At 42.0% G+C, this 24427-nt stretch overlaps 2 protein-coding genes across 2 annotated transcripts in view; one reads left to right on the top strand and one right to left on the bottom strand.

The window, feature by feature from the left end:
• The window catches only part of DNAH17 (dynein axonemal heavy chain 17), a 39958-nt gene extending 35075 nt beyond the window's left edge, over positions 1-4883 (top strand). The window contains 5 exon segments of the mRNA XM_026084134.1: positions 230-412; positions 1586-1768; positions 2027-2170; positions 2710-2935; positions 4097-4883. Coding sequence (XP_025939919.1) covers positions 230-412; positions 1586-1768; positions 2027-2170; positions 2710-2935; positions 4097-4395 — 1035 coding nt within the window. The 3' untranslated portion in view covers positions 4396-4883.
• On the bottom strand, positions 3615-22481 carry PGS1 (phosphatidylglycerophosphate synthase 1; the record flags this gene model as incomplete). Its single annotated transcript, XM_026084135.1, has 10 exons — positions 3615-4278; positions 6358-6500; positions 9147-9295; positions 13734-14267; positions 15237-15415; positions 15701-15890; positions 16588-16687; positions 17791-17868; positions 19497-19686; positions 22405-22481. Coding segments are annotated over 9 exons (1617 nt in total), but the record flags the coding sequence as incomplete, so codon positions are not given.
• Positions 22482-24427: the final 1946 nt, after the last annotated feature.

Genomic DNA, 24427 nt, shown 5'->3' on the forward strand with positions numbered 1-24427 from the left:
CAGTCCAGTGGCAACGTGCAGAATCATTGGAAAATAATTCCTGTGGCTGGGGTGGTAAGGAAAAAAACTGAGGTAAGACAAGAGTAAAAATACCTTTAATAAACAAGATCAGCTAGCTATGAAGCACCATCACTAGAAAAGCTATTACGTATTTTCAAGGCAGAAGCAAAACTAGCTACCCTATGTAAGTATCTGCTAAATTACTGTCAATATATCTGTCCTGTGCTAGGGTTACCATGAATACGTTGATGAGAACTTGCCACCGGAGAGCCCGTACCTGTACGGCCTTCACCCCAATGCAGAAATTGGCTTCCTGACTGTCACTTCAGACAAGCTTTTTCGGACAGTTTTAGAAATGCAACCCAAAGAATCAGATACTGGAGGAGGCTCGGGCATCTCCCGAGAGGAAAAGGCAAGCAATGTTTCTACTTCTTCACAGTAAACGATGAAACTTCAGCAGCCTTGAGATGGCTAGTTGGGGAGGATAAGACATGGGTCCACACCTAATGGACAAGAGAATATGATGGAGAATTGATTTCTTTCTGTGACCTGACTTGATTTCTTCTCAGCGCAGAGAAGTACAGAGTTGTAATTCTAGCACGGTACATAACGATACAAGTTGTCAGCCTAGAGAAGGGGGGAGATTTGTTAGCTCACAGCGCGTGAGAAACACTACGTCATGCCTGCAGTCTCAGCTGTGAACAGGCAGGTGCTCAGCTGGGCACTCCTGCCAAGGAATTTTTATTTAAGTATATTTGCACTTGATGTCTCTGCCACCAGGCTCTGCTTTCCATTTTAGTAACTTTCCCAGTCTTTGTTTTCATTAATATAATTAAACACTTAGCAAACATTTCACTATTCTACAGATGCTGAAAAAGCAGAAGTACTACCTTATCCTAGAGGGCTATAGCAAGGGTAGAGAAAGTAATGGTGATGTTTGCCTGCTTATTTCCTTCCCTTTCCCTGCCCTGTCTGTAACGTCTCCCCTCTTCCTTGGTCTCGCATCAATTTAGATACGAGGCAGGCAGCTACTCATGCAGATCATAAGACCATCAGCTGTTCTCTTCCAGCATCTCAGAGAAACCTATAAGCATACAGAGAAAGTGGGACTGAAATGATGCCCAACCTCTTTCACTGAGTTTACTTGATCCAGACACAGTACAGTTACAAAAGCAGCAGTGTTCAAAATGATTACTCTCGGAGGGGGTAGAGATGTGCCAGTGGCAAAATGTGGTTCACATGCTGCATCTTCAGCCAGATGGCGCAGGCTTAGTAATTTCCATTCATGATGACAACTACTAAAAATACAGATGGTTTTAAAAAAAAAAAAAAAACTTACTCCTGGCTCCTTGGATTTTACACTTGAATTCCACATCCTCTTTGGCTTCAGTCCCTATCTTCCTGGCTATCAACAGAGCTACAGCTTTTTAAGATCCAAGAGCACTTAGTAAAAGAACAGAGTATTAGCAGCAAAGGAGGAAACACAGGAAAGAAAGAAGGCAGGAAAAAAAGTCTTACTAACCTAACTGTTAACTCACAGTATTGTTCCTTAGATAAGAGCAGTTTTATGGGGTGTTTTTTCCAGGTGAAGTCAGTCCTAGATGAGATCATCGAGAAGCTACCAGAGCCATTCAATATAGCAGAGACCATGGCAAAGGCAGTGGATAAGACACCATATGTCGTGGTTGCCTTCCAGGAATGTGAAAGAATGAACATCTTAACCCATGAAATCAGGCGCTCTTTGAAAGAATTAAATTTGGGACTAAAGGTATGTGCGAGGTAGCTGGTTAGAAAGCTCCTCTCCCTACCAGGTAATTTCTCATGATTTGCCAATGGCTCTTGCTTTAGTTTCAAACTCGTGTTGTACAAACTGCTTGGTTACCACTGTTCACTCTCTTGCAACTTCCACCATGCTAGGTACAGCCAGACAGCACAAGTCTTGTGCTTTATAGCGGCGTTGAGACTGAGTACTTCCATCAGTCCTGCTTTCTTCAGATAAAACTACCCAGCCTTTTCTCTTTTAAAGGGAGAGCTAACTATTACATCAGATATGGAAGAGCTGGCGAATGCTCTCTTCTATGACAACGTACCCGAATCCTGGACACATTTTGCCTATCCATCTCTTCTTGGCTTAGGCGCCTGGTATGCAGACTTGCTGCTCCGGATTAGGGTGAGCAGTTTTTTTAAGTTAAAGCTTAGGGAGCAAATGGATGCCACAGAAGACCAGGAACCACCCCATCAATGTACAGAGTGGTTAACTGTTTTATTTTTCAACATTAACTTAAGCAGGTTGAAGTACTTGAAATGGCCTGTTACCCCAAGAATGAAAGCAGAAGTCTGAAAAGAAGGGTTCACCATTAGAGTAAATCGCCATTTCAAAAGAACGTTAGATAACCTAATCATAACTTTAAATGTCTCAGAAGAAAAGACATATAATAAAGCCATGTATTTAAAGCGTGACTTTGTTAAAAAATAAATAGCAGTATTTACAGCAATCCAAATTAACAGTTGAAGTTCCATTGATGCAGTGGAGCCTGATACTCATCACAAACTACATCTATCCTAGTCTGCCCATCTGGAAGATTTTCCAAAGCTTGTATATTAGGCACAGTGAAACAATAGCTCTTTGTCACTTCATATTTCAAAACCACATTCCATTGCCCAAAGACCATGCTTTGCTCCAAAGTGCTTTGCCATTTTATTTTGCAGGAACTAGAAGTCTGGACAACGGACTTTGTGCTGCCTGCAACGGTGTGGCTAGCAGGATTCTTTAATCCCCAGTCTTTTCTCACTGCTATCATGCAGTCCATGGCTAGAAAAAATGAATGGCCACTGGACAAGATGTGTCTTTCAGTGGAAGTGACCAAGAAAAACCGTGAGGATATGACAGCTCCACCCAGAGAAGGCTCATATGTACATGGATTATTCATGGAAGGTAAAAGGCTGCATCTTTTACGAGATGTTTCAGGCACAGACAAAGTCCAGTTCAGCCTTAAAAATTCTTGCAAATGGAGCAAGCATTAATATCCACCAACTTATTAATTTGGGATTTATACAGAATTTGCAAAAGCTCCAAGCAAGTGAGACCGATTTTCAAACTATTAGACTCTTAATTTATTACTTCTTGTCTTTAGCAAAGCAGTGATTTAAGCTTTTCTCTTGTTTCTGAAGCAGTTTGTTTTCATGCAAAAACATGTCTGCTTTGGTAGGTCCCTCTCCCCTAGTTTCTTCTTTGCTAAACTCTACATCAGCTACAATTTAAATGAACTGGGAAGTTTGAATCTGACAACACACTGCATATTTCAACAGGGCAGGATTTCCCCTGCAGCTCAGAGTCTATTTCTTCTGTGCAGATGTTTGGATGCGCCTTCATTTAAACTGCTACCATGCACTGTGTAGCACAAAGACTACTTACTGCCCCGATTCCACTATGGGCACCCTTCAGATCCCCCATCAGGCAGAAGCTGCCTTTATTCCGTACTAGTGTTAGACGCGCCACCTGAGGGCAGCACCCATCCAGTTTACAAGCAGAGTTTCACAAACCAGAAATTGTTTTTTCGAAATTCAGACTGCAAAATATGAATCTGAGGACTGGATTGTTTGAAGCTACATGGAACGGTGAACGGATATGCTTTTATTTGATGTGTGAATAAGATAAATCAGGAAACTTAAAACCCCAAATAATTGCTGCTAAAAAAATGAGGGTGAATGAGATAGAGCACCAGGAGGGTCCAATTAAAGTAAGAAAGAGCAGAGACCACGTAGGATAGCTTACTGTAGGTCCCATTGTGGCCAAGTTCTACTTTCAGCTATGCAACTTCCATGCAAATCTGGGCTGGAGGGAGGAGCGGGAGCAGAATTTATTTAGACATCCCACACTTAGTAAGGCAAAATGCAYTCATGAGTCACAGTGAGATGATAACATGTTAGCCCTAAAGAGTACTAAGCCATGGCTACCCAACTTATACACTTCATCCCTCAACTGTACCGCTACAGAACAACTCCTTCCCACCCTTTATTAGCTACAGAAGACAGCCCCCTCCAAGTGAAAGAGCCATTGGGTAGCTGGTACCCTGACAATTTCATAATATTGCAGGCGCTCGATGGGACATCCCTTCTGGTGTTATCGCAGATGCTCGGTTGAAGGAGTTGACGCCTATGATGCCAGTCATCTTCATCAGAGCCATCCCTGTGGACCGCATGGACACCAAGAACGTCTATGAATGTCCTGTCTATAAGACACGGATGCGAGGTCCCACCTATGTCTGGACCTTTAACCTGAAGACAAAAGAAAAGGCAGCTAAGTGGATTCTTGCTGCTGTTGCTCTACTCTTACAGATCTARACTTTAATGACTATGGAAAACACCAGATGCTTTTACTTGCCAAAAAAATAAAGTTGTGTTACTTAGACCAAGTTTGTTTGTTCCAGAACTATTTTAGCAAAGTATCAATAAAAACAGTGTTGGAACTGCTGATCAGTTGGGGAGTGCTCTTACAGTACATGGAGTTTCTCATGACGGATACTGTTTTTCAATTGGTGGCTTATGATAAAGTGCTGGTTAAGAGCCAGACCACTAAAGGAAGCCAAATGGAACATTTGCATGCAACCATCTGGATTCCTTTCCTTCTCATAGCTCTGTGTCTTTTCACAGCTATTTATCTGATCACTCAGTGCTAATTGTGAGCAAAAATCCATCAAGACGTGTGCACTAAATATTCCTGCATAGAAACATTTATCCGTTTACACCAGACAGAACAAGGAAAGGGACAGATTTGGTCCAGTTCACCCACAGGTCACCTGCACAACCCAGAGAAGTCCTGTATAACCAGCACCTCTATTTGAGATAAATGGATGCAAGGTCAGTTTTATGAACCTTGTAGCCCTCACCTTTCTCCCACAGAGACAAAGCTTTTTCCTCATCAGTCTTCAGATGAAAGTCAGCCATGAACAGGTAAATCTCTGAAGTATGATTCTTTCCACTTCTAGGTTTAAAATCTACTCCACCCTTTCGTTCACGGGATTTTTTTTAAGCAGCAGTACCAACTACTAGGGAGATCACAGCTGCTCTGGCCATCATATGGAAGTCAATGCCTGTCCCTTTTGCATAAAATAATTCTCCGAAATCCTCCCATACCATAAAACATCTGAACAATCAGTTCTAAAACAGACAATTGCACAAAACTGCCCTGACTGCTAGTGGTAGCTTCTGCTAAAAAAAAAAAAAAAAAAAAAACACAAGTGGAAGCAAGTAGAGCTGCTTGTTTCTTTCTAAAGTAGTAACATTTAGAATGAATACCATCAGGCCCTACACTTACCTTTAGCCTTTTCAAGTACTAGAAATCCCAACTGCTGGCAATAAAAGATCAAAACATATTACACAAATTCCAACAGTAAAAACTCATAGGTAGCCAAAACTTGTGCTCTAACACATTTTTACTCAGCCTCCCAACCGCCTTGTTTGCACAGTTCAGGACATGCATTATAGTTTGGGCTTCCCACTTTCAGCTAGTAGCATATAAAAATCACATTAGCACTGAGAGTCCCCTAATGCCCTACCCATAACTGGTGAGAGACATAACACATCTCAGCATGAAGTAGCCAGATATATGACCCCAGAGATGAAGGTCATACTTATGTAAATAAAACCAACGTGTGAACACTCAGCATCAAGAGCACACACTTTGGTGCTAACTGAATGGATGATTTGCACAGCACAGACAAAACTTGAGAGTGATTCCATGAAGCTCAGAGGGACTCCGTTCCCGGGCAGCTGAACAGCCAGGCAAATCCAGGGTGCTATACAAAGCAGAAAAAGCAAGAACAACTGCCCCTATTAACCAACATTTAAAAGGTAAAGCAAAGTACTTTTCTAAATACATTATCAAGTGATGAGGTATATCCTTCTTGCATAGGAAATACCGTTAAGATTTCCCTGTTGTGTTCATCACGCTCACTTCCCATCACATATCAGTTAAAAGACAGTAAAACATTTTAAATACTTTCACAATGTTTTCCATCAGCTGGTCAAGATAAAATATACACTGACCCTTTCTACAACATTTTGAAAGGGACATTTCAAAAGTGGAAGTTTTATTTCTATGCATGGGAAATACCCTTATATTTGTTCTCTTTCATTGTCCTTTCCAGAAATGTTAGCAGACTAAGACCAATACAGACCTCAAGCAATGATTCTAGTTAAAGTGACAGGTTCCCCAGTAGAAAAAAGAAAGAGATGTTTGTTTTTTCAACATCTTTTTCCATCATTTATTTTTTCCACATCACAGAAAAGGGCACTGCACTAATAAAATGCAGTCATCTCTCTATAAATTCCCCCCAAAAGTGACAAAAAACTCACCCAAATCAGCAGCATTTCTTCTTTCAAAAGAAATTCTTAATCAGAGGTGTTACCAGCTTCACCCACAGTTTCACATAACGATTTGGCTGCTCAAATGTCGATGATGAGACTACACCTGAGCAGAGGTAAAGCTGCTCCTGCTCCTATACAGAGAAAGAAATATCATCCCAGTAAATCCTAAGACCTAAATTCACCTTTTTTCTAATATAATGGCTTTTAATAAGAGGCAATTCTCAGATAAAACTGGCCATGGGTCCTGCCAGAGGGATATATAATTTCTCCCACAATTCTGAACATTCTGCATCTCATTCCATGCAGTGCAACTCACAGAGCAACTAAACCACCAAGGCATTAGTTAGTACAGGATTGGTCCTTCAAACCTGCCTACTGCTGCATTCCACCTTTGGATAACTATCACTGAGCTAAGTGAACCCCAAAAATCAAGCAATTTAAACTCTACAAAATGCAAAGGTGGAAGATTTTGCTTTTTTCTGCTCTACAGCTATTACAGAACTAAACTTCAGTTTCAGAAAAATCCTAAATCCCTAGCTGTAATTGCCGGCAAAGGAAACCTTATCTTAATCTCAAGAGACTAGTTTACGCAGCTCTTTCTAGACACAGCTCAAGTGCTCTGTTTTCAAATGAATATGCAGTCATGATTTCAACTAAATTACCAGAAACACTTAGGCTTCTTCATTATATACACAATTACTGCTGAAGTAGGAAATGAACCATCATAATGATAATACATGTTCGCATAGCACGTGAAAGCAGCTGTTTGATCAAAGGTAGAAGTGGTTTTCTTAGCAAATCTAGTCAGGTTTCTAGCAGCACAGGCAAACAAGGACCAGACCATCTACAGTAAGTCTGTTCTTAAACTTTTCTTCCATAGCTAAGCTGTCAAAAATAATAGAACATAACTCTGCACTTTTAAAATTCAGGGTGGCAGAGGGAAGCAGGAACCAAGCACTGGAAAGGAACACCAAAAAGATGAATCAAGACCAGAAGGAAGATATTTGTGTGTCAAATCAGTCAATTTTAGAAATCAAAAATGTTTCAACAGTTATGATCAATACTGCTGTGAAGATTCTGCACCACAGTCGTCTGATACAGTGATGGTCTCACTTCCAGAAAGTTATCTGGACTGAAGGTCAGTGATTTTAACAAAATATTCAGTTCATTCAGTTAAGCAGCCAAAGATATCCAGACCACTGAGAACTTTTCCCAAACCTTACAATCATTTTTAAAATGGAACTGGACATCTTGTAGGCAAAGTGATTCCATGGTAGTGTACAAGTTTACTATGAAGAAGTGGCTGTTTCACATTATCTGAAAATTTGAAAGTTCAGTTATTATTAAGAAGGCCAAAAGCTTAAAGGCTCAAAAAAGAAATGAAAAATAAAAGCTCAGAATATACTCTTATAGGTCATGATTCTTTGTAAACTGAGCACTGGAAAAACTAAATATTTAATCTGTTTACATGGCTGAAAATGACATTTCAGCCAGACTGCTGAATGGAGTTCGAATTTGCATTGAGAAGGAAACATACCACTCTGTTAGAGGCTTTATCACCTTGGCATAAAATTAAGTCTTCTAAACAAAGATCACAGAATAGTAAACAGAAAGGCAATCTCAAAGTCAGCTTCCAGCAAATGGCAATAGTTTAAAGTCCTTTCATTTAGATCACTCCAGTACTGTTTGACAAAATTCCTTTGTCATATTTTCATTGATTCTCCCCTTCCATTAGGAACAAGTAGAGGCAAGATATGAATTGAAATATTCAAGCAACTCTTCCAGTAATAGAATTGTTTTTGATAAGATATGGTCTGACTCATTCAGTGGAAGAGCCCTGATGCAATAGGGCAATTCCCATTGATCTTGAAGACAACTCTGCCTTCTTATGCCAGGACTCAGTTTAACACAATACATTTTTCAGATTCTTAATCACAGACATAAGCATCAAACCAATTTGCTTTGTATCAGAGTACTACATCAGAAATTACTTGGGACAATGTAAATTCCAGAAGAAGATTCAGAGTTAAGACAGCTGGAGAATCAGTCAGGATTTAGAGAAGCAGCAGAAGTGCTGAACAATCCAAATAACAAATAATAAAAACTGATAAACTGGAATGCTGTAACATTAAACCACTGAAAAATACATGTAACCAAGATTAGCAGCTACAGCATATAACTTCACGAGGAATCTGAACAGCCCAGAAATCCACTTATTGTAGAAACTACACTAAGATCCTCTGCCCCTTGTTCACTGCCATAGCCTATGGGCAAGTCACCAAAAAGCTAGTTGATTGGGAAATCTTTTGTAGGAACAAATGCCAAACACATGAGATGCAAAGTGATCCAGAAGTCTAAGATCAGCAATTCAAAAAGCCTGATCTCATTATCCCAGAGCTTGGTACTACCTCGGCAATGCTCAAATACTGGGGATAAGGCTAAGAATGTGCTATGTGATCAGTAAACCAGAGGATAGTCAGCAGATCCTTTCTGAATGCTGTGTCTCTTTCAGCATCCAATGCCTGAGTACTCCCAATACTTGAGTTCACTGGGGACACATGTTCTTTCCCGTTACGGCCTCCATTTCCCAGAACCGGGCACTTGCAGCAGGCAGCTCATCAATAGTCACTTAACTGACAGCTCCTTGAGACTTCCTATGCTCAAGAAGGTTTTGAATTATTGTAGCTGTAGGTTTTTATTGCAGCTGCATCATCGCCATTCCTTATGTGACCAAGAAGCACAACATCCATGTTATCCCTACCTTATCATCCACTTACCTGATGGAGTTGCTGCTGCAAAGTTTTATTTTCTGTCACTATTGCAACCTGAGCTTCCAGGTCACGATGAACAGATCGATATCCAAAATTAGGAGAGCCAATCAGAGTTAGGCAGGGAAGATTGCTTCCTGCCAGGTATAGCCAGAGGCCTGCAGGAAAAATGGGAGAAGAAAGGAAGCATGGCAGACAAAGGAAACGACTGGGGTAGCCTCAAACAATTGCTTTTAGTTAGAAGAAATGAATTAAACATGTTAGATTTACAGTTACTGTAAATGATCATGACACAAAGCAAGCTGTCAGCAACACGCTTCCTTGTGGACAGTCCAGCACGTCTTGTAGTATGAGCCTTGGGGTACACTTGCACAGCTTGCACTGTCCAAACTTCTGTGCTCTTAACAGGGTGGCAGCAGCATGCTCGGCACCACACCAAGGAGACATATTTTTAAGCATGTACACTGCACAGAGGTCCCCAAAAATAATTCAGAATGAGTCGTCACCATCATCAAGTTAGAGATCATTTTGCACCAGGACATCTCAGAAATACTGAAATAAAACAAATAGTTTTGGGGTACTCTGCAGCAAGTCAGGGAAAACCTACACCAAGCAACAGAGCATCAGATCAGTGAGGACTGAAGACTGAACCAATCAGTTCCAGAACTGGAAGCAATATAGTTGCACAGTGACTAACCCCTTTCCCAAGACTGCATAAAACAGGCATCTCCATGCTCTGACAGGTGAATTAACATGAAATACACAGGAGTAAGAGAAGTACAAATTATTACACCCACTCACTTCCTGCGGAGCCTCCAGAAGATGAATTCAAACTGTTGCTATTTATTAACGTAGCGCAATGTAGGACACAAGTGGACAACTCCGCTCCCCACAGCAATTTACAAGTCCCAGAACTGCCAGTACAAAGGCAAGAGCACGTGTGATACAACCCAGGGCTGTTTTTCAAGCCCAAGATGGAAACATCCTACTGTTCGCAAGCACATCACCATAACACAGTAGGAAAGAACGGCTAGGGATGCTGCAGGAGAGCCAAAGCTGTAGCTGGGGAGAACCTGTATGGCCATTCTCTGCACCTACGCTGCACCAGGAATTGTTTGCTCGATATTTAACAAGACACGAGCGCTCAGAACAGTGCTGGGCAGCTCCCTAGCAGATGGCTTATCCCTGCTGCAAGTCACACAAAGACTACAACGAAGAAACTGCAGCATAAAAACCACCTAGTCCCTAAAATAGAAGCAGGTTTCCTAACTCAACCCCAAAGCAGTTCCAAGAATGCCTTGAGTAAGAAGCTGCCGATTCACCGCTTGTTCCTGTAACCTCCTCCCCACCCCCACATCACGACAGAGTCAGCAGCTTCTGGGCCACTTTCAGTTACACCTCTGGCTCACAACTGGCACTGCCCATAAATTAGCCAAATGAAAGGCTGTTCCACAGGCTTACCCCCACCCACAGAAGGGCAGGAATGCCAACACAGGGATCTCCGAGAGCCACAAAAAAGCCTCTGAACGTTGCAGAGATTCAGCAGTTCCTACCAGCAAATGTGACTGACAACAGCCTGCCCAGGGGCCAAACCCAACAGCAACTGTGCTCTCAAAGGCTGGCCAGAGCTCTGCCTGGGCAGCAACGAAGAGGAACATGCTTCCTCACTCTTTCTATGCAACCAAGAGGCACCCCTAAAGTCTTTATTATGCTTTTAGCTTTACGGCCACCTGGAAGAATTTGCTCAAACAGTGACTCACCTTTCCAGAAAGGGGAAGTGCAGTTTCCCAGTCACCATTCAATAGCAATAAGGTAGGTTTATCTCAGAGCAAACAGCCACCTGCCTGGCATTTTGTCACCTGATACTTGCATGGAAGGGTCCCTAATCCTAAAAGATATGCCTTTGTCACCCACAACCACCACACCCTGCAGTGCAGCAGCAGACAGGCAGATCTGCACTTCTGCAGGTGTGCTTCATGATGTTAAGCCTAGGAAAGTCTCTCTCATCGCAAAGGTCTGTATTTCCTACCGCACTCACCCTTTGGCTCTGCAGCATTCTGAATTGGACTGCTACGATTGCACTGAGCAAGGCTAAGGCTAGTCACAACCCTGGTAGGAAGACACGCTGTTGGAAGCTGTGCGTGAGATTCTAAAATGTTTTTAAAGAGGAGCTGAAAGGGGTTACAATACAGAAGCCACAGCACCACAGCATTCAGTACTAGTCAGCCAGATTGTATAGGAGACTAAAGGGTGTCTTTTGTCTTAGCCTGAGAAGGAACTAGTAACATACACTATTTGCTGCTAAGGATCTCACATCCTCTTCCAGGAGTCAGACTTCATGTACAATTACCCTTCAACTGTCTCCAAGATTTCCTCCTTTTTTCCCTTCTATCCTATCCTCTGTCTCACACACACTGCAAGACTTCTGTAAAAGGAAGTCGGATGAATCAAACATCTGCCAAAGGGCAGAGCATGCCAGAAAAGGGAGCTACGAGTTGATCCCTCCAGCACTCCAAAGAGGAAATGGAAACAGGAGAGTGAACATCTAATACTCTGTCCCTCCCACCAAGCACTGGAACTGCTGAACTCCTGGAGAGTCTTGTGTTCCTCTAAGAGAGACCACCACATAGTAGACAGAGCCCAGAGCCTTTCCATTAGAAGGCACAGCCTGCCCGAAAGGGATTGATTACCAGGTGAGCTTTGATCCCTTGGAAAAGGAGCCCGTGCTTTCCTAGCTCAATGCTTGCCAAACCACAAATTCCCACTCAGAGTCAACAGTGCCCAGCAAGAGGAGGAACCTGCAAACCACAGAACACTTGAGCATGTACTTCCTGGAACACAAATCACATACCACTTCCCAGCCAGGCAGGCTCCTCCTTAAAGGTACTTCTGCACTAAGATAAGGATTTTACTGCACTAGAGTTACCGACATCACTGCAGTAGAGGCACAGCACTGGTTAGAAAGGTTTGTAGTTACAGTGTATAGGCAAACTAATAACACTTATTTTCTTTAGTCAAGGGAAGGCCTGCTCAGCAGCTTTCTCTCCCTATCACCTCTGAACCTTCTTCTGAACAATCCTGCAGGAAGCAGGGTAAATAGAGGCATTCCCACAATCATTAACAGCTAATATCCTTAAACAAACAAACTTAGAAGAACTGCAGGCCATGGCCTCTGGAACAGGCCTGTGCTGGCTCAGGGGTTGCATCCTTCCACTGTTCTAATCAGATACATGCTGCAAACAATGAAAATGTCCCTCAGAACATTGCAGAGCCAGTTGTAGAAATATGCATGTTAATTAGTGCCAGATGGGGTATGGCATACAGTGTTAGAGTTGACACATTGTCCTAGGGGACCAGTGAGCCATCACAGGAAGTTGCACAGTGGACAGTTCTGCTTTCAGCAGACCGGAGTAACAGAAGATGCTGTGGAACATGGCAAAGAAGTCTCTGCTCAGCCCACACTCACATTTTGTGAGGTGCTGCACTGTTATGGTGAGGACCATAAGAATCTAAATATTTATAAAGGTGTGAGCTCAATGTCACATGCATCAGACTTAATTATTTACTTTTTTTTTTTTAAGTTGACTTCCTAAACTATTCCCATTATTAAAGCCAATGATCAAGCAATCAAATATTTACTATTGGGTATAAAGTAGGAAGAGCGAGGGCCGAGTTATCTGGAAGGAAAAAGGAGAGACATAATGAGCAACGACCAGGCAGGGGAACAGACTCATGCCTAGGTCAAGGCAGTGCTGGGTTTGTGGAAGTCAAGTTAAGCAAGAAAGAGTCTGGGGTCTTCTACAGAAGACAATTCCCCCTCCAACTGTCTCCATCTCTCGGAAGGCACATGAGTGCATTTATTCACTATGCTGACCTTTCCTGAATACTGTAAACAGAAGCTGGTACAAATCCCTTAACACCTGAATCATCCACACAAATGCCTACTGCCAGGAGAACCAGGTGTCTGGGACCACTGGGGAGTCAATACTAGTTAATTCCTTCGGGTTCTTGCTTCTGTTACAGATCCTGAACTAGGGTCTCTTTCATATTCTTAGATAGCTGCCACTTGTTGAGTAAACTAGCAAGAGGAATACAGGAAACTGAGAAACTGAATCACAACTGCTATTGCTGTCATAAATTCAACCAGATGCCTCCTTTTCTTTCACATCAAGAGGCATTTCCTTTTCCTAGCATTAAGGAGAGGGATAAAACAATTTGGTTAAAACACCTTGCATAATATAGCACAAGTTGAGGCCATCTCAAACCAGAAGAGAGCTCAGCCTTTGCTCAGATGCTTTCCAAACTGATGTATTTCAGAACTGTTAGTTGACAGTGTCTTACTGCCACCATAGGGACTATCCTCATATAATCTCTGGGATTATATTTGAATCAGGAATCCAGAGACAAGAGATCACTTTGCATGGTTGTCCCCTGAGTGATACAAATTTATCCAAGTTGGTTTTAATCTTGGATGAAAATTTTGGAGGTTAAATCTAGACTCAGCACCCAGCCTTCCCCTCACTAGTTTCACAATCCAAACACATGTAAACCTCGAATGCTTTCCAAACAAGTCCTCTTGGGAAATGGCCATCTTACCTTTAGCATGGAAAGTCCATCCAGTCCTGAAGTACTCCTGCAGCTGAACTCTCTCCTGCTGGTGAAGGCAGCAGACCTCACCGTAAAATTGATGTTCAATGTAAACATAGGCAGCAGGAATGGCACCTGCCACCCCTTTGGCACCAAAAAAACCATTCACCTCTGGTGAGGCCAGAAGAATCCGATACTCGGCCCTAGTGCCTAGAATGAGGTCCATATAAGCTTGCGTCAGGTTGAAGTAGCCAGTGGTAAGATATATCCTGGCACCCCGTTCAGCCTCCGTCAGCAGTGTCTCTGTGACCATCTCATCTATTTGAATCCCAAAGGGTTTCATTTGGATTAAGGGATAAATCCAGGTGTCGGGTTCTGGTTTTAGATCCCCAGATGCTTGAGAGTCTTGCTGGGATAACAAGGGGCTGCCTTCCTGGCTGCTGTGGAAAGTCTTTGCATGAAGGAGTTCTTGACGTGTCCTGGCAGAGTTGATCACTTCCATGACTCTCTGATTTGCTATCTCACAGTAAGCCATCTTGTCTCCTGCAGGAGAATCACAAGAGATTGTTTTCAAGACCTAAAGGTACAGAGCTATGCATCACCTATCACATAGCAGGAAAAACTACCAACAGGACACCAATATTAGAATAAAAAGGAGCTAGTACAAAGATCACACCACTTTCTTTCCTAAGTCTCAAAAACTCACGTTTCAAAAGTTAACAAAGCTATATGACAGAGGAACACCATCCAACTTTGAGAGGGGTAAGAAACTTAACTAGTAGCAGCTTCAAAAATCCACTGAAAAATGAAAAGACCAGGGCCAAGGTGAAACAGCAACCCTTGAAAACTCCACATTTCAAGAATGAACTGGAATGTACAAAATAAACTATTGCCCTCAGTGTACTCTTACATCACACAGCAGTGCACAAGGCCAGGACAAAAACCTATTATGATGCAATCAACTTGACAGCTAGATCCCCTTCTCTGCCCGCTTTAACACCTGTTCTCAGTCTTCCTAATTCAATATTCATTTGAATTCCCAGAATAGACTCAACTACAAAATAATAATTACCAGAAATAGCAGTATATTCATGAAACTTTCAGAACATGTACACACAGAACATCTAGAATTATAGACCTCAATAACTAAAAAATAGATAAGAACCTTGCAAGGTATGTAAGTTCTCATCTAAGGTTGTAAGTAGCAGAAATAAAAAGAAGCAATGAGATGGTTATGGAGGAACTTCTACACTTCGCATTTTCCACCAGATTAGCTGGTGACAGCCACTGTGCTAGGAAGACTCTGACGGATTTGGTCTCAAAACTCAAGTAATCTTGTTTTTAATAGTGGATGGCACAGAAATGGGTCTCACCACAGTCCGTAAACAACAGTCAAGCACTCAGCAGTTTAAAAATGGAGGGAGTTCACGTTATCCTTAAGAACACCCCTGTTGTCATTCCCCTAATCCTCTGGATTGTATCATTCGACCAGATAAGGAGACTCCCTCCCACCTTGGTATGGATGCACCATCCCCTCCATCATCTGGACTGTATCATCTTGCTGCAATTGCAGAGACACATCTCCGATTGCATCCACTAGTTCCGTGAAGAAGTCTGCAATCTCAGGAGAGTCCTGCAGGAGAACATAGCGGTCCTGACGATTGGTGAAGTACAAATCACTCAGGTTTGCACTAGGAGAGAGAAAAAAGAGTTGAGTTCCAGAACAGAGTGTAGGCATATGATCCTGAGAGCCCCTGCCTATTTTACAGGTATCATTCCTCACACAAGACTGAAGTACAAACTGGCCACTTCCTTTTGAATCTTGACACCAGAACACTTACCAGAATCACTGTTAGGATCACTATGGTAAGACCAGATGCAAACAATGAAGATCAGACAACATCAGTAGCATGCATATCTCGCACCAAAACCTCAGCTAAACGAATCACAGAAAAGCCTAAAGAGGCAAGACTTACCCACTTAGGATCACATTATCATCAAACAGATAGACCTTGATGTGCTGCAGCCCAATAGTCTCATTAAAACGCTCTGGAATCAGAAGCCTGAGTAGTCCCCGCAGGTTTGGAGTGTGGAAGAGGGATACACGGACTTGCTTGGGGAATCGCTGCAGCAATGGAATTAGCATTGTTCGAGAATTCTTCCTGCCTGGGAGACAGAGTGGGGTTTCATACACAGGATCACGCTAGACATGGGATATGTTATGACATGGGAAAATAGCTCCTCAGCTAGAAGCTGGTTTCAGAATCAGCTCCTGTCTCATTTGCTGGTACTTAACACTTTTTTTTTTTTTTTAATTGCTTTCATTTGTACTTATGTCACTATTAAAATCTACATCCAGAATCCCAAGTTCACCGATGAATGGGCTTTGGAAATGATTACTGGGCAGGACTGACACCATTCAAGCTTCTTAAGCAGGTCACACATAGTACTAGTAACATATGCTACAAAGAGTCACCACAAAAGTTTCAGGTTAAGTGTACTGCTACTTCCACCAATTCCCACCTTCCTTTAAAAAAAGAAAACATAAAAGTGCATGACTGATAAAGGGCAAATGCACTGGCAAAAGAACTAAGCAAGCAAGAAAGCACAAGTGAAACAGCAGAGTTGAGCCCAGTGATCTTCTGGCTCCAACCACCTATTTTCTGAAGAAATGCTGCTCAGCTTGAAGATTTTGGGGTGGAATATATAATCACCGGTATGAAAAGGGCCAGGTTTTGAAAGGAATGTGATTTAAACCTGCAGGTCCAATCAGACAAGACGGCCTCTCTCTGAAAAAACAATATATCCAGCCTGAGTGTAAAAATAAGCCTTTGAAGTAAGCAAAACTACGCATAATATCTACCCCGAGATCCCCTGGTGAAGTCAAGAAGAATGGAAACTCTGAGGTCAGAAGATCCTTTTGCTTGCAGTGATTTCTCCAGTGCTTCCTCTAAGCAATCCACCTGCAGAGAGATTGTACTATTCATTAAAGAAAAAGTAAATAAAGCCTTACAAAGACAGTGTTCAGAGACAGGAGGCCAGTGGCCATGAAAGTTTCCATACCCCAGTAAAAATCTTTCCTAGTCACACAAAAAGGTGCTAGTTTAGACTTTGCATCTTTTGGACTAACATCCTATTCCATCAGTCTAAAGCAATATATATAAGGGCATTAATTTTATATATGCACATAGCAATCTTCAAGCCTCTGGATAGCAATTAATTTTAGCAGGAAAAAAATCCCAGCATCATCCCAAAATCACACATTTCCATTACCAAACAAAAAGCTTGGTAGGAGTTCACAAATGATGCAGAGGTAGTTTTATTCCTTAACTATGAGACTGTGACATGCAAATTTAAATCTTGTGTACAAGCCCAGGCAAAGCCAGGCACAAAACACTGTGCAGAACTCTGTCCACCTTTACCCTACTGTGGAATTTGCATTCTAACGTAAGAATTTGGCCAAGGTCAGACTTATGCTTTTGTTTCTAGAGGGAAAGACAGGAAACAAAAAAGGTAAACAATATGAAGCAAAACTGACCTCTGTCTTAAATGCAAAGAGCTAGTACTGCATCTGCATACAGTATTTGCAGGACAAAACAACACTGCACACTACAACTTTAATCATGTTCAAGAAAAATTCCAGGATAAAACAAAATTATCAGCATTCCCACAGTTCTGCAAAAACCCTTTGAATACTATGCCAGTAACTTCTAACAGTCTGGAGCAACCAGGCTCATTATCCTGTGAAAATGTTCAGTAGTTCCATAGTTTTGTACTAAGCTTATAATAAAAATTCCGTATGCCTCCCTTTCAAATTCCTCCCCCTACTTCACACCAAGCCCCAAGTACAAGTGCATGAATGCAGCCAGGAACCATGAAAAAAACTCTCAAGGAGAGAAGAAAGTCAAATCAAGTGAATCCACATATGAAAGTTTTAAAGACATTACAAGCTTACAAATTGCACCTCACATTCACCTCTTGTACCTGTAAGAACAGGATGTTTTTTGCAAAGGTAGGTAGTTTCTGTATCCACTTTTTTCCCTTCCCAATCCCTTTCCACACTCACCAGCTCCTGTTCAAGGAGCCCTGTTCCCAGGTATAGTGAGGCCATCACCACTCGCTGTTTGGCTGTTTTTATCTGCACCTAGAAGCAGCAGAAAGTAAATTCAGGTTCAGCCTTGGTCTCCGCAACCAGTAGGAGCTAATGAATCAATCCATAGAAAACCTTGCAGGTTCCCCTGAAGAGAATCACTTTAGCCAAATCAGAACACTGTCTCCCTTCCTTTGAGCCTTATTTGGTTCATAAGAGCACAAGACAAAAGACTTATGCTTCTGTGCATCCAGGACCCATGTAGACCCATTCAGAAGGAAGAAAGACCAAGGGAGGTTCCAGATACAGACTCTGCCAGTCCAGCAATAGCAGGGCACTTTGCCCCTTCAGCCCCTAGACACCCACGTTGAAGGTGCCAGGAAATGCACAAGAAAATGATAACACTCCAACAGCAAAGATATAATACACATAGGTCTTCACAGAGCAACATCAGCACCATTGTTACATCCAGAATCAAGGAAGAAATCAAAGCTTTCTGGAAAACTGAGGAAAGAACTCCCTGCAACTAGTACAATGTTACTGTTCTTGGGTTTAGCAGTACTAGCCAAAACTTTGGAATTGTATTAATATCATACCGGCAATCCCAATGATCTATTTTTCATTCTGTAATTGCTTTAATCCTTTGTAGTTCATCCTGTGAACTAATCAGAACCGAGATGGATCTAAATTTGAAGTTGGCCCTGCTCTGAGTGGGGGATTAGACCAAATGACCTCCAAAGGTCTTTCCCAACCTAAAATTTTTTTGTGATTCCACCATTCTAAAGTTTTGCTTCTGAACAAGAAGTTAATGCCTTCCTCAAGATCCGCTGCTGCTTAACAAACGACACATTAGCTGGCAATGAAGTGAAAGCCCAACCTTCTCCCCTTAAGTCAAGGCTTTGTACCCAAGCATTTGCTTCCTCCTTTGTTCTGCCTGCAGGTGAAAGGAGACCTTTGTTAACAGAGTTCTCTCCTCCTTTCCCCTTTGCTCAGCACACACGCCACAGAGAGTGGTGGCTAGTATTAACTCCTGCTGCCTTCATGGCCCACCCAAGTCTTGTCCTCTATCAGTTCACTGCAGCAATCTAAGATCATGTTTCAGAAGTACTTGAACTTACTTTAAATACGCATTAGGTAAAGACTCAAGCAAGTGAGCTAAACAAAAATTCTCATCTCAGTCCTGCTACATACCTAAGAGATGCAATATTACAGAATTCATACTGTAATGACCTAGAAGACCTTTTGGACATGTTGAGGGAGCTGTGCTTGTTCAGTCTCCACAGAGGAGGCTGAGAAGTGATCTGATAGCAGCCTACAACTACCTGAAGAGTAGTTACAGAGATGACAGAGCCAAACTCTTCTTGGTAGTTACAGCTGAGCAGCAGCCACAAATTGTGCTTTGGGAAATTCAGGTTGGACATCAGAATTTTTAAACTAGTAAGGTGGTGCAGCACTGCAACAGGTTGCCCAGAGAGGTGAAATCCCCATTCTTAGAGGTTTTCAAGACTCAGCTAGGCAAAGCCTGGCTGACTTGATCTGTTGTTGACAACAAACCTGCTTGAAGCAGAAGGTTGGACTAGTGACCTCCAGGTGTCCATTCCTACCAACTTGTCTATGATTCTTCAAAGCCACTGCAATCACCAACCCCCAGAAAGCATTCATGCTTGAAACACACAGCTCACCTTCAAGAGTTCGTAGAATTCAGCCGGGGACGAAAGGACCTTCACGTGAGAGCTGGAGATCCCGAATTCTGGAACCAGATTCCTGATCCATTGGAACCTGTGTGCTCCTTCTGGACAAAGGGAACAAGGGGGGGCTGTGATCACAGGAACAGGAGGGGTGAGCAATGGGGCTAGAAGTAGCCATGATGATCTGTGAAAAGAAAGATTGAGGAACGCTGTGTGATGGAGCCTTAGCTTCCCACAAACTCTGAGTATGTAAAAAAACAGCTCCAACCAGAGCTGATACACTGTAAGGATCTGCAATGGCAAGAATGCCTTTCCCCTTCAATAATCCCTGCAGAATCTCCAAAGCCAAACCTAGAAATAGAAAACCACAAGCAAAAGGTGGGAGAACCGATCTTACATCATTAGCTCCTTCCCCTATAGGTTGGGGTTGGGGAGGGGAGCAGCACAGACAATTCTTTCAACAGAACAGGAAAACAGGAGAGGAAACAAGCTAGAAGTTGAAGAAACAGAGAATATTAACTCTTCCAAACAACCACAAATCAGATGTTTGATGATGTTGCTGTTTTATCAGCTATTCCTGTGACCGATCGCTTCCTAATTCTGTCTTTATCGCACAGGCATCAGCTTTGCCATGGCCAACAGCCGCTTTCATTTCTAATTTAGCCTCCAGCTGGGCTAAAGATAGTTGTTTGTATTTCAAGTAAAGACATTAAAAAAAAAAAAACACACAAATCTAAAAGTGCCTTAATGAAACGACAACAAAAAACTCAACCTCTAAAACTTACCCAGAAGAAAATCTAGAATGTAAAAAGTGCCTGAATGCAAGTCCTAGCAAAAGCAATTAAGTCATTACACCAAAGAATAAAGTACATTTCAACAAGTATAAGAGCCAAGAATCATGACTGAGAAACATCAGATAGTGCTCTACAACTATGCCACTCTCACATTTCTGCACAAGCACTAAAAGGAGAAGATCAAGATTCCTCTCACAAACTACAAAGTAACTGTAAGTGTAACAGCCGGAAGCTCATTCTTTAAAAGGAAATTTCAGAACAAATTTAACTGCTTTGAAGTCATTTGGGGAAGAAAGCGACTTACTGCTAAGAGTCATGCTTAGGGGGGGTGACAAGAAGTAAATGGCATCCTTTCTTCTCTGGAGGCTTAGCATGCATGTAAAACTATCAAGTCATACAATAACCGTTGGTAGGAGTTCGTCCACATGACAAAACCACATTTCAGCACAATTAGCAGCAGCAAGTCCCATGAGATCCAGGAATTGAAGAGCAAGTGACTGAACTATATTCCCCAACCTGAGAAAAAACACATTCTAGTCAGCAAATCCTACTCACAGGAGTTAGACTTCTATCAAGACAGAAGCAAGGTAGCTGGTCTCATCCCTGAGGAATGCCAGGTCCCTCAGGGCCAAAAGGCAACCATCTTGTGACCTGTCCTCATGTATTGTGCCATGACCACATACCAGGAAGAAACTTGATTATGACCTTTACCAGAATTCGTTACGAGGAACTTCTAGGTTTTACCACAATCCAAAGCCCAAATGACCACAGATTCCAGGAAGATGATTTCACTCATTTGCTTCATGATAAAACACTGGATCTTCATAAGATTTCCGAATACCCTTACGCAGAAGCCAGACAGTTTGCAGTCGCATTTCCCAGAAAATCCACTAGTTTGTCACAGCCTATTCATCGCAACAAAAAACTGAGTCAGTTTGTGCAAAAATTCCTAGGATGGGGTTTTTCAACAGATCATGTGGACTACCATAAGCTATGTAGCTTACCAATAGAGGTTGTTAAAAACAAGGGAAATATTCCACAGAAGATGTTAAAATAAATAAATAAATAAATAAATAAATAAAAGTACTTCCCTAAGGATTTTTTCAAAACAGACACCGAAAAGAAATATTTTTTGACCTCATTCAAGCACATCTTGTCAGAACCTGAGCAGGACCTTCACACTTCTTTGCTGAATTTCTGTCTCAAGCCACATACTGGGAGCAGAGACCCACCATTACATAAAGTGGCTACTATCATTCAAGTGAGCACAGCAGACAAACAGCAAGGAAGACCAAGCTACATGAATTCAGATTATCATTCAAAAATATCTTCTTTAAAAAAAAAAAACAAAAACACATGGCTTGCAGTGCAATTACAAAGCCAGAACTATAACAAAGCCAGATTATAAATTACGTTCTCTGGAATTATTCTCACTGAGATAATGATAGCAAGTTTTATGCATTATATGATAATAATTAAACAGCAAGAGAGGATAAACATTTTCCTTATTATTCCATTAGTCAAACTTGGCCAGTTATACTTCTGGAAGCCAATACAGTGGCCTAGAATCCACTTTCCAAAAACATTTTTAAGATTCCAAGAAGCCATTTTCTGGCAAAGAGTATGAATGCAGTAGGTTAAACTACATCCTCACTCTGCACAACCTAACATTAGGTTTTATGGATCAACACACTCTTCAGGGAGCCCTTTCCCAGTGCTGCCAAAGGAGCAAAATTGATCTGTGTTACCAGCACTGTTTGGTTAGAGTCTTCATATTAATTCTATGCATGTATTATTATGCACTAATTACACTTTCTGGATTTCTTACTGCCTCCCAGATTTAGAGTATAGCTATGCTCTTTCATTTTTTAATCCAATACTGAAATTTTAAAACTTATTAAGCATGGAAAGCCTAATAATTTTATAATTTTCAAATATATCAATATTTTGCACTAGCTGACAGTAATGATGGCACATTAACAGTCACACCCACAGGTGATTGAAAATAGCTCAAGTGACTACCTAGGTTTAATGCAATCCTTTCTACTGTACACATGCAGTAATCAGAAACCAAGTAACATTATGAAGAAATTATCAAAATTCCATACTTCAGCAAACCAGCTTTCAGAGAACCAGAAAGTGGTGGTGCAGGGGAAACCCTTCCCACATATTCCACATCATCGAGTTAACCTGAAAGAGAAAACAGAACTAAGAGGAACCACCTCAAATCTTTTCTGCATAAAAATCTGAGCCTAAATATAAACAAGGGATTTTTTTTGTGTTCTATTTTTAAGAATTGTGGTTTTGGTACACATACGCACGAGGGAGCTGAAACACTCAGCTTCACTGTAAAACCTCATCTGCAGCAAGAGAAGTGAAGTGAAACTGCAGGATCCAGCTCTGTCCTTTCACCCACGCATCGGTCACCACATAGGGGGATCTACAAACTGCTTGCCTTTGAATTCAGTTTATTCTTTCCAGGGCTCAGTCTAGTAATTCATCTATGGTAAAGAACAGCGATGAAGCCAACGGAGAAGTTTGAAAACAACTTCCTTGACTTACCAAGAATATATAGCAGAACACTGGCTAACAAAAAGCTCTAGGACAACAGCTAGCAAGACCACTGCACATCTGCTATCCACAGGAAAAAGGATAGTAAAGACATGCCAGAATACTAGATATGCCACCATTACAAAACTAAGATCAACTCATGCAGATACTTATATTAGATACTGCACTATCCAAAACAAAACACAGAATCCTTCCAGTGTTCTCTTATCAGGAACAATAAAAACATCAGTGATGCTCAAAGACTGGAGGAAAAGATCTTCTTCTATTTAGACTACTTCAAGCATTTTGTTTAATCGCTTCTGATCCCAAGACATGGTTCTACAGATATATGTGAACACCTCCATTTTTAATGGTTTGTTTTTTGCATGGATTGTATTCCTGATTGCACAGACCCTGAAAAGCAGCTGCATCAGCAAAACTGAAGGAACAGGGCAGTAGCAAAAATAAGGAAAGGGGAGAAGCTGCTTAAGGAAGAGAGGTTGCGGAAAGACTGACTAGAGGAACCACAGTCTGAGGTTGCGGTTGTACATTCCCTCTAACATAGCATAAAACCAGTCTGGTACCAAAAAGGGCAAATCTACCTCCCCCAAGCTAACTGCTCCCTCCCCTTCCCTCACATTCCCTGGGGATTACTCCCCCACACACTCCCTGGAGGAAGAGGATGAGAGGAAAGGGCAAGTGTGGATAGTTTTCAGACAGGTCAGTTTCTGGATCCTGCTTACTGCACAGCCGCCCTGAGGAGATGTCGGGAACAAGCTACAGGAAAAAGACCGAAGGACCGCTCCTTCCCAGAGTGGCCTGCTCAGATTCATTTAAAATGACGGGGAAACACACCCTCTGCGTGCAGTTTGATAGTTTAGCGACTCCAGCGTAACTGTGACTGCTGCTGAAGCGTGGCCCTCTTCTTCATTCATCTGTCTTGAGCAAGATCTAGTGATAGCACAGGCACAGACTGAAACCTGTTCTCACTTGTTTTTTGATGGGGAGCAGTGGGATCTCACCCTTCATGGACAATCCACAGTTTGAACAGGTCAGGCGAAACACTGAAACCCTGGTCAGTACCTGCCCAGGGACTGATCATTACATGTGATAACTGAGGTGGGAAGTTCTCCTTATAAAACAATTATTATAATTTAGTATGTAAAAGACAGCAGGAATAAAGCAAAGCAAAAATAAGAAGGAAGAAGTACACCCTCTTGTCCTAAGGGCAAAGTGGACAGCTAAAACAGACTTATGACCTAAATTAAGTTTAAGGACTGCAACAGTCTTTTCAGCAGCTGATTCATTGTGGAAAACAGCAACGGGAACAGCATCTGGGAAATTATCTAGTTAGAAATGAGTTGAGAGGGCAACTTTCCAGTAAGGAAGCCACTTACCACATCTCGAAAACATTTTAATAAGTTTTATCATACACAAATGAAGCAGCAAGGAAAACGAGGCAAGAAAAAGAGACTCGTAGAAAACGGGAAGCCGCAAGAACGCAAGGCGCTCGCCGCCAGGCAGCGAAGGCTCTTCCCGAGCAGCGCCGGGCCGGGCCGGGCCGGGCACAGCACGACGCAC

The sequence above is a fragment of the Apteryx rowi genome, unplaced genomic scaffold (genome assembly GCF_003343035.1).
Source record: "Apteryx rowi isolate R43461 unplaced genomic scaffold, aptRow1 scaffold_626, whole genome shotgun sequence".
Lineage (NCBI taxonomy): Eukaryota > Metazoa > Chordata > Aves > Apterygiformes > Apterygidae > Apteryx > Apteryx rowi.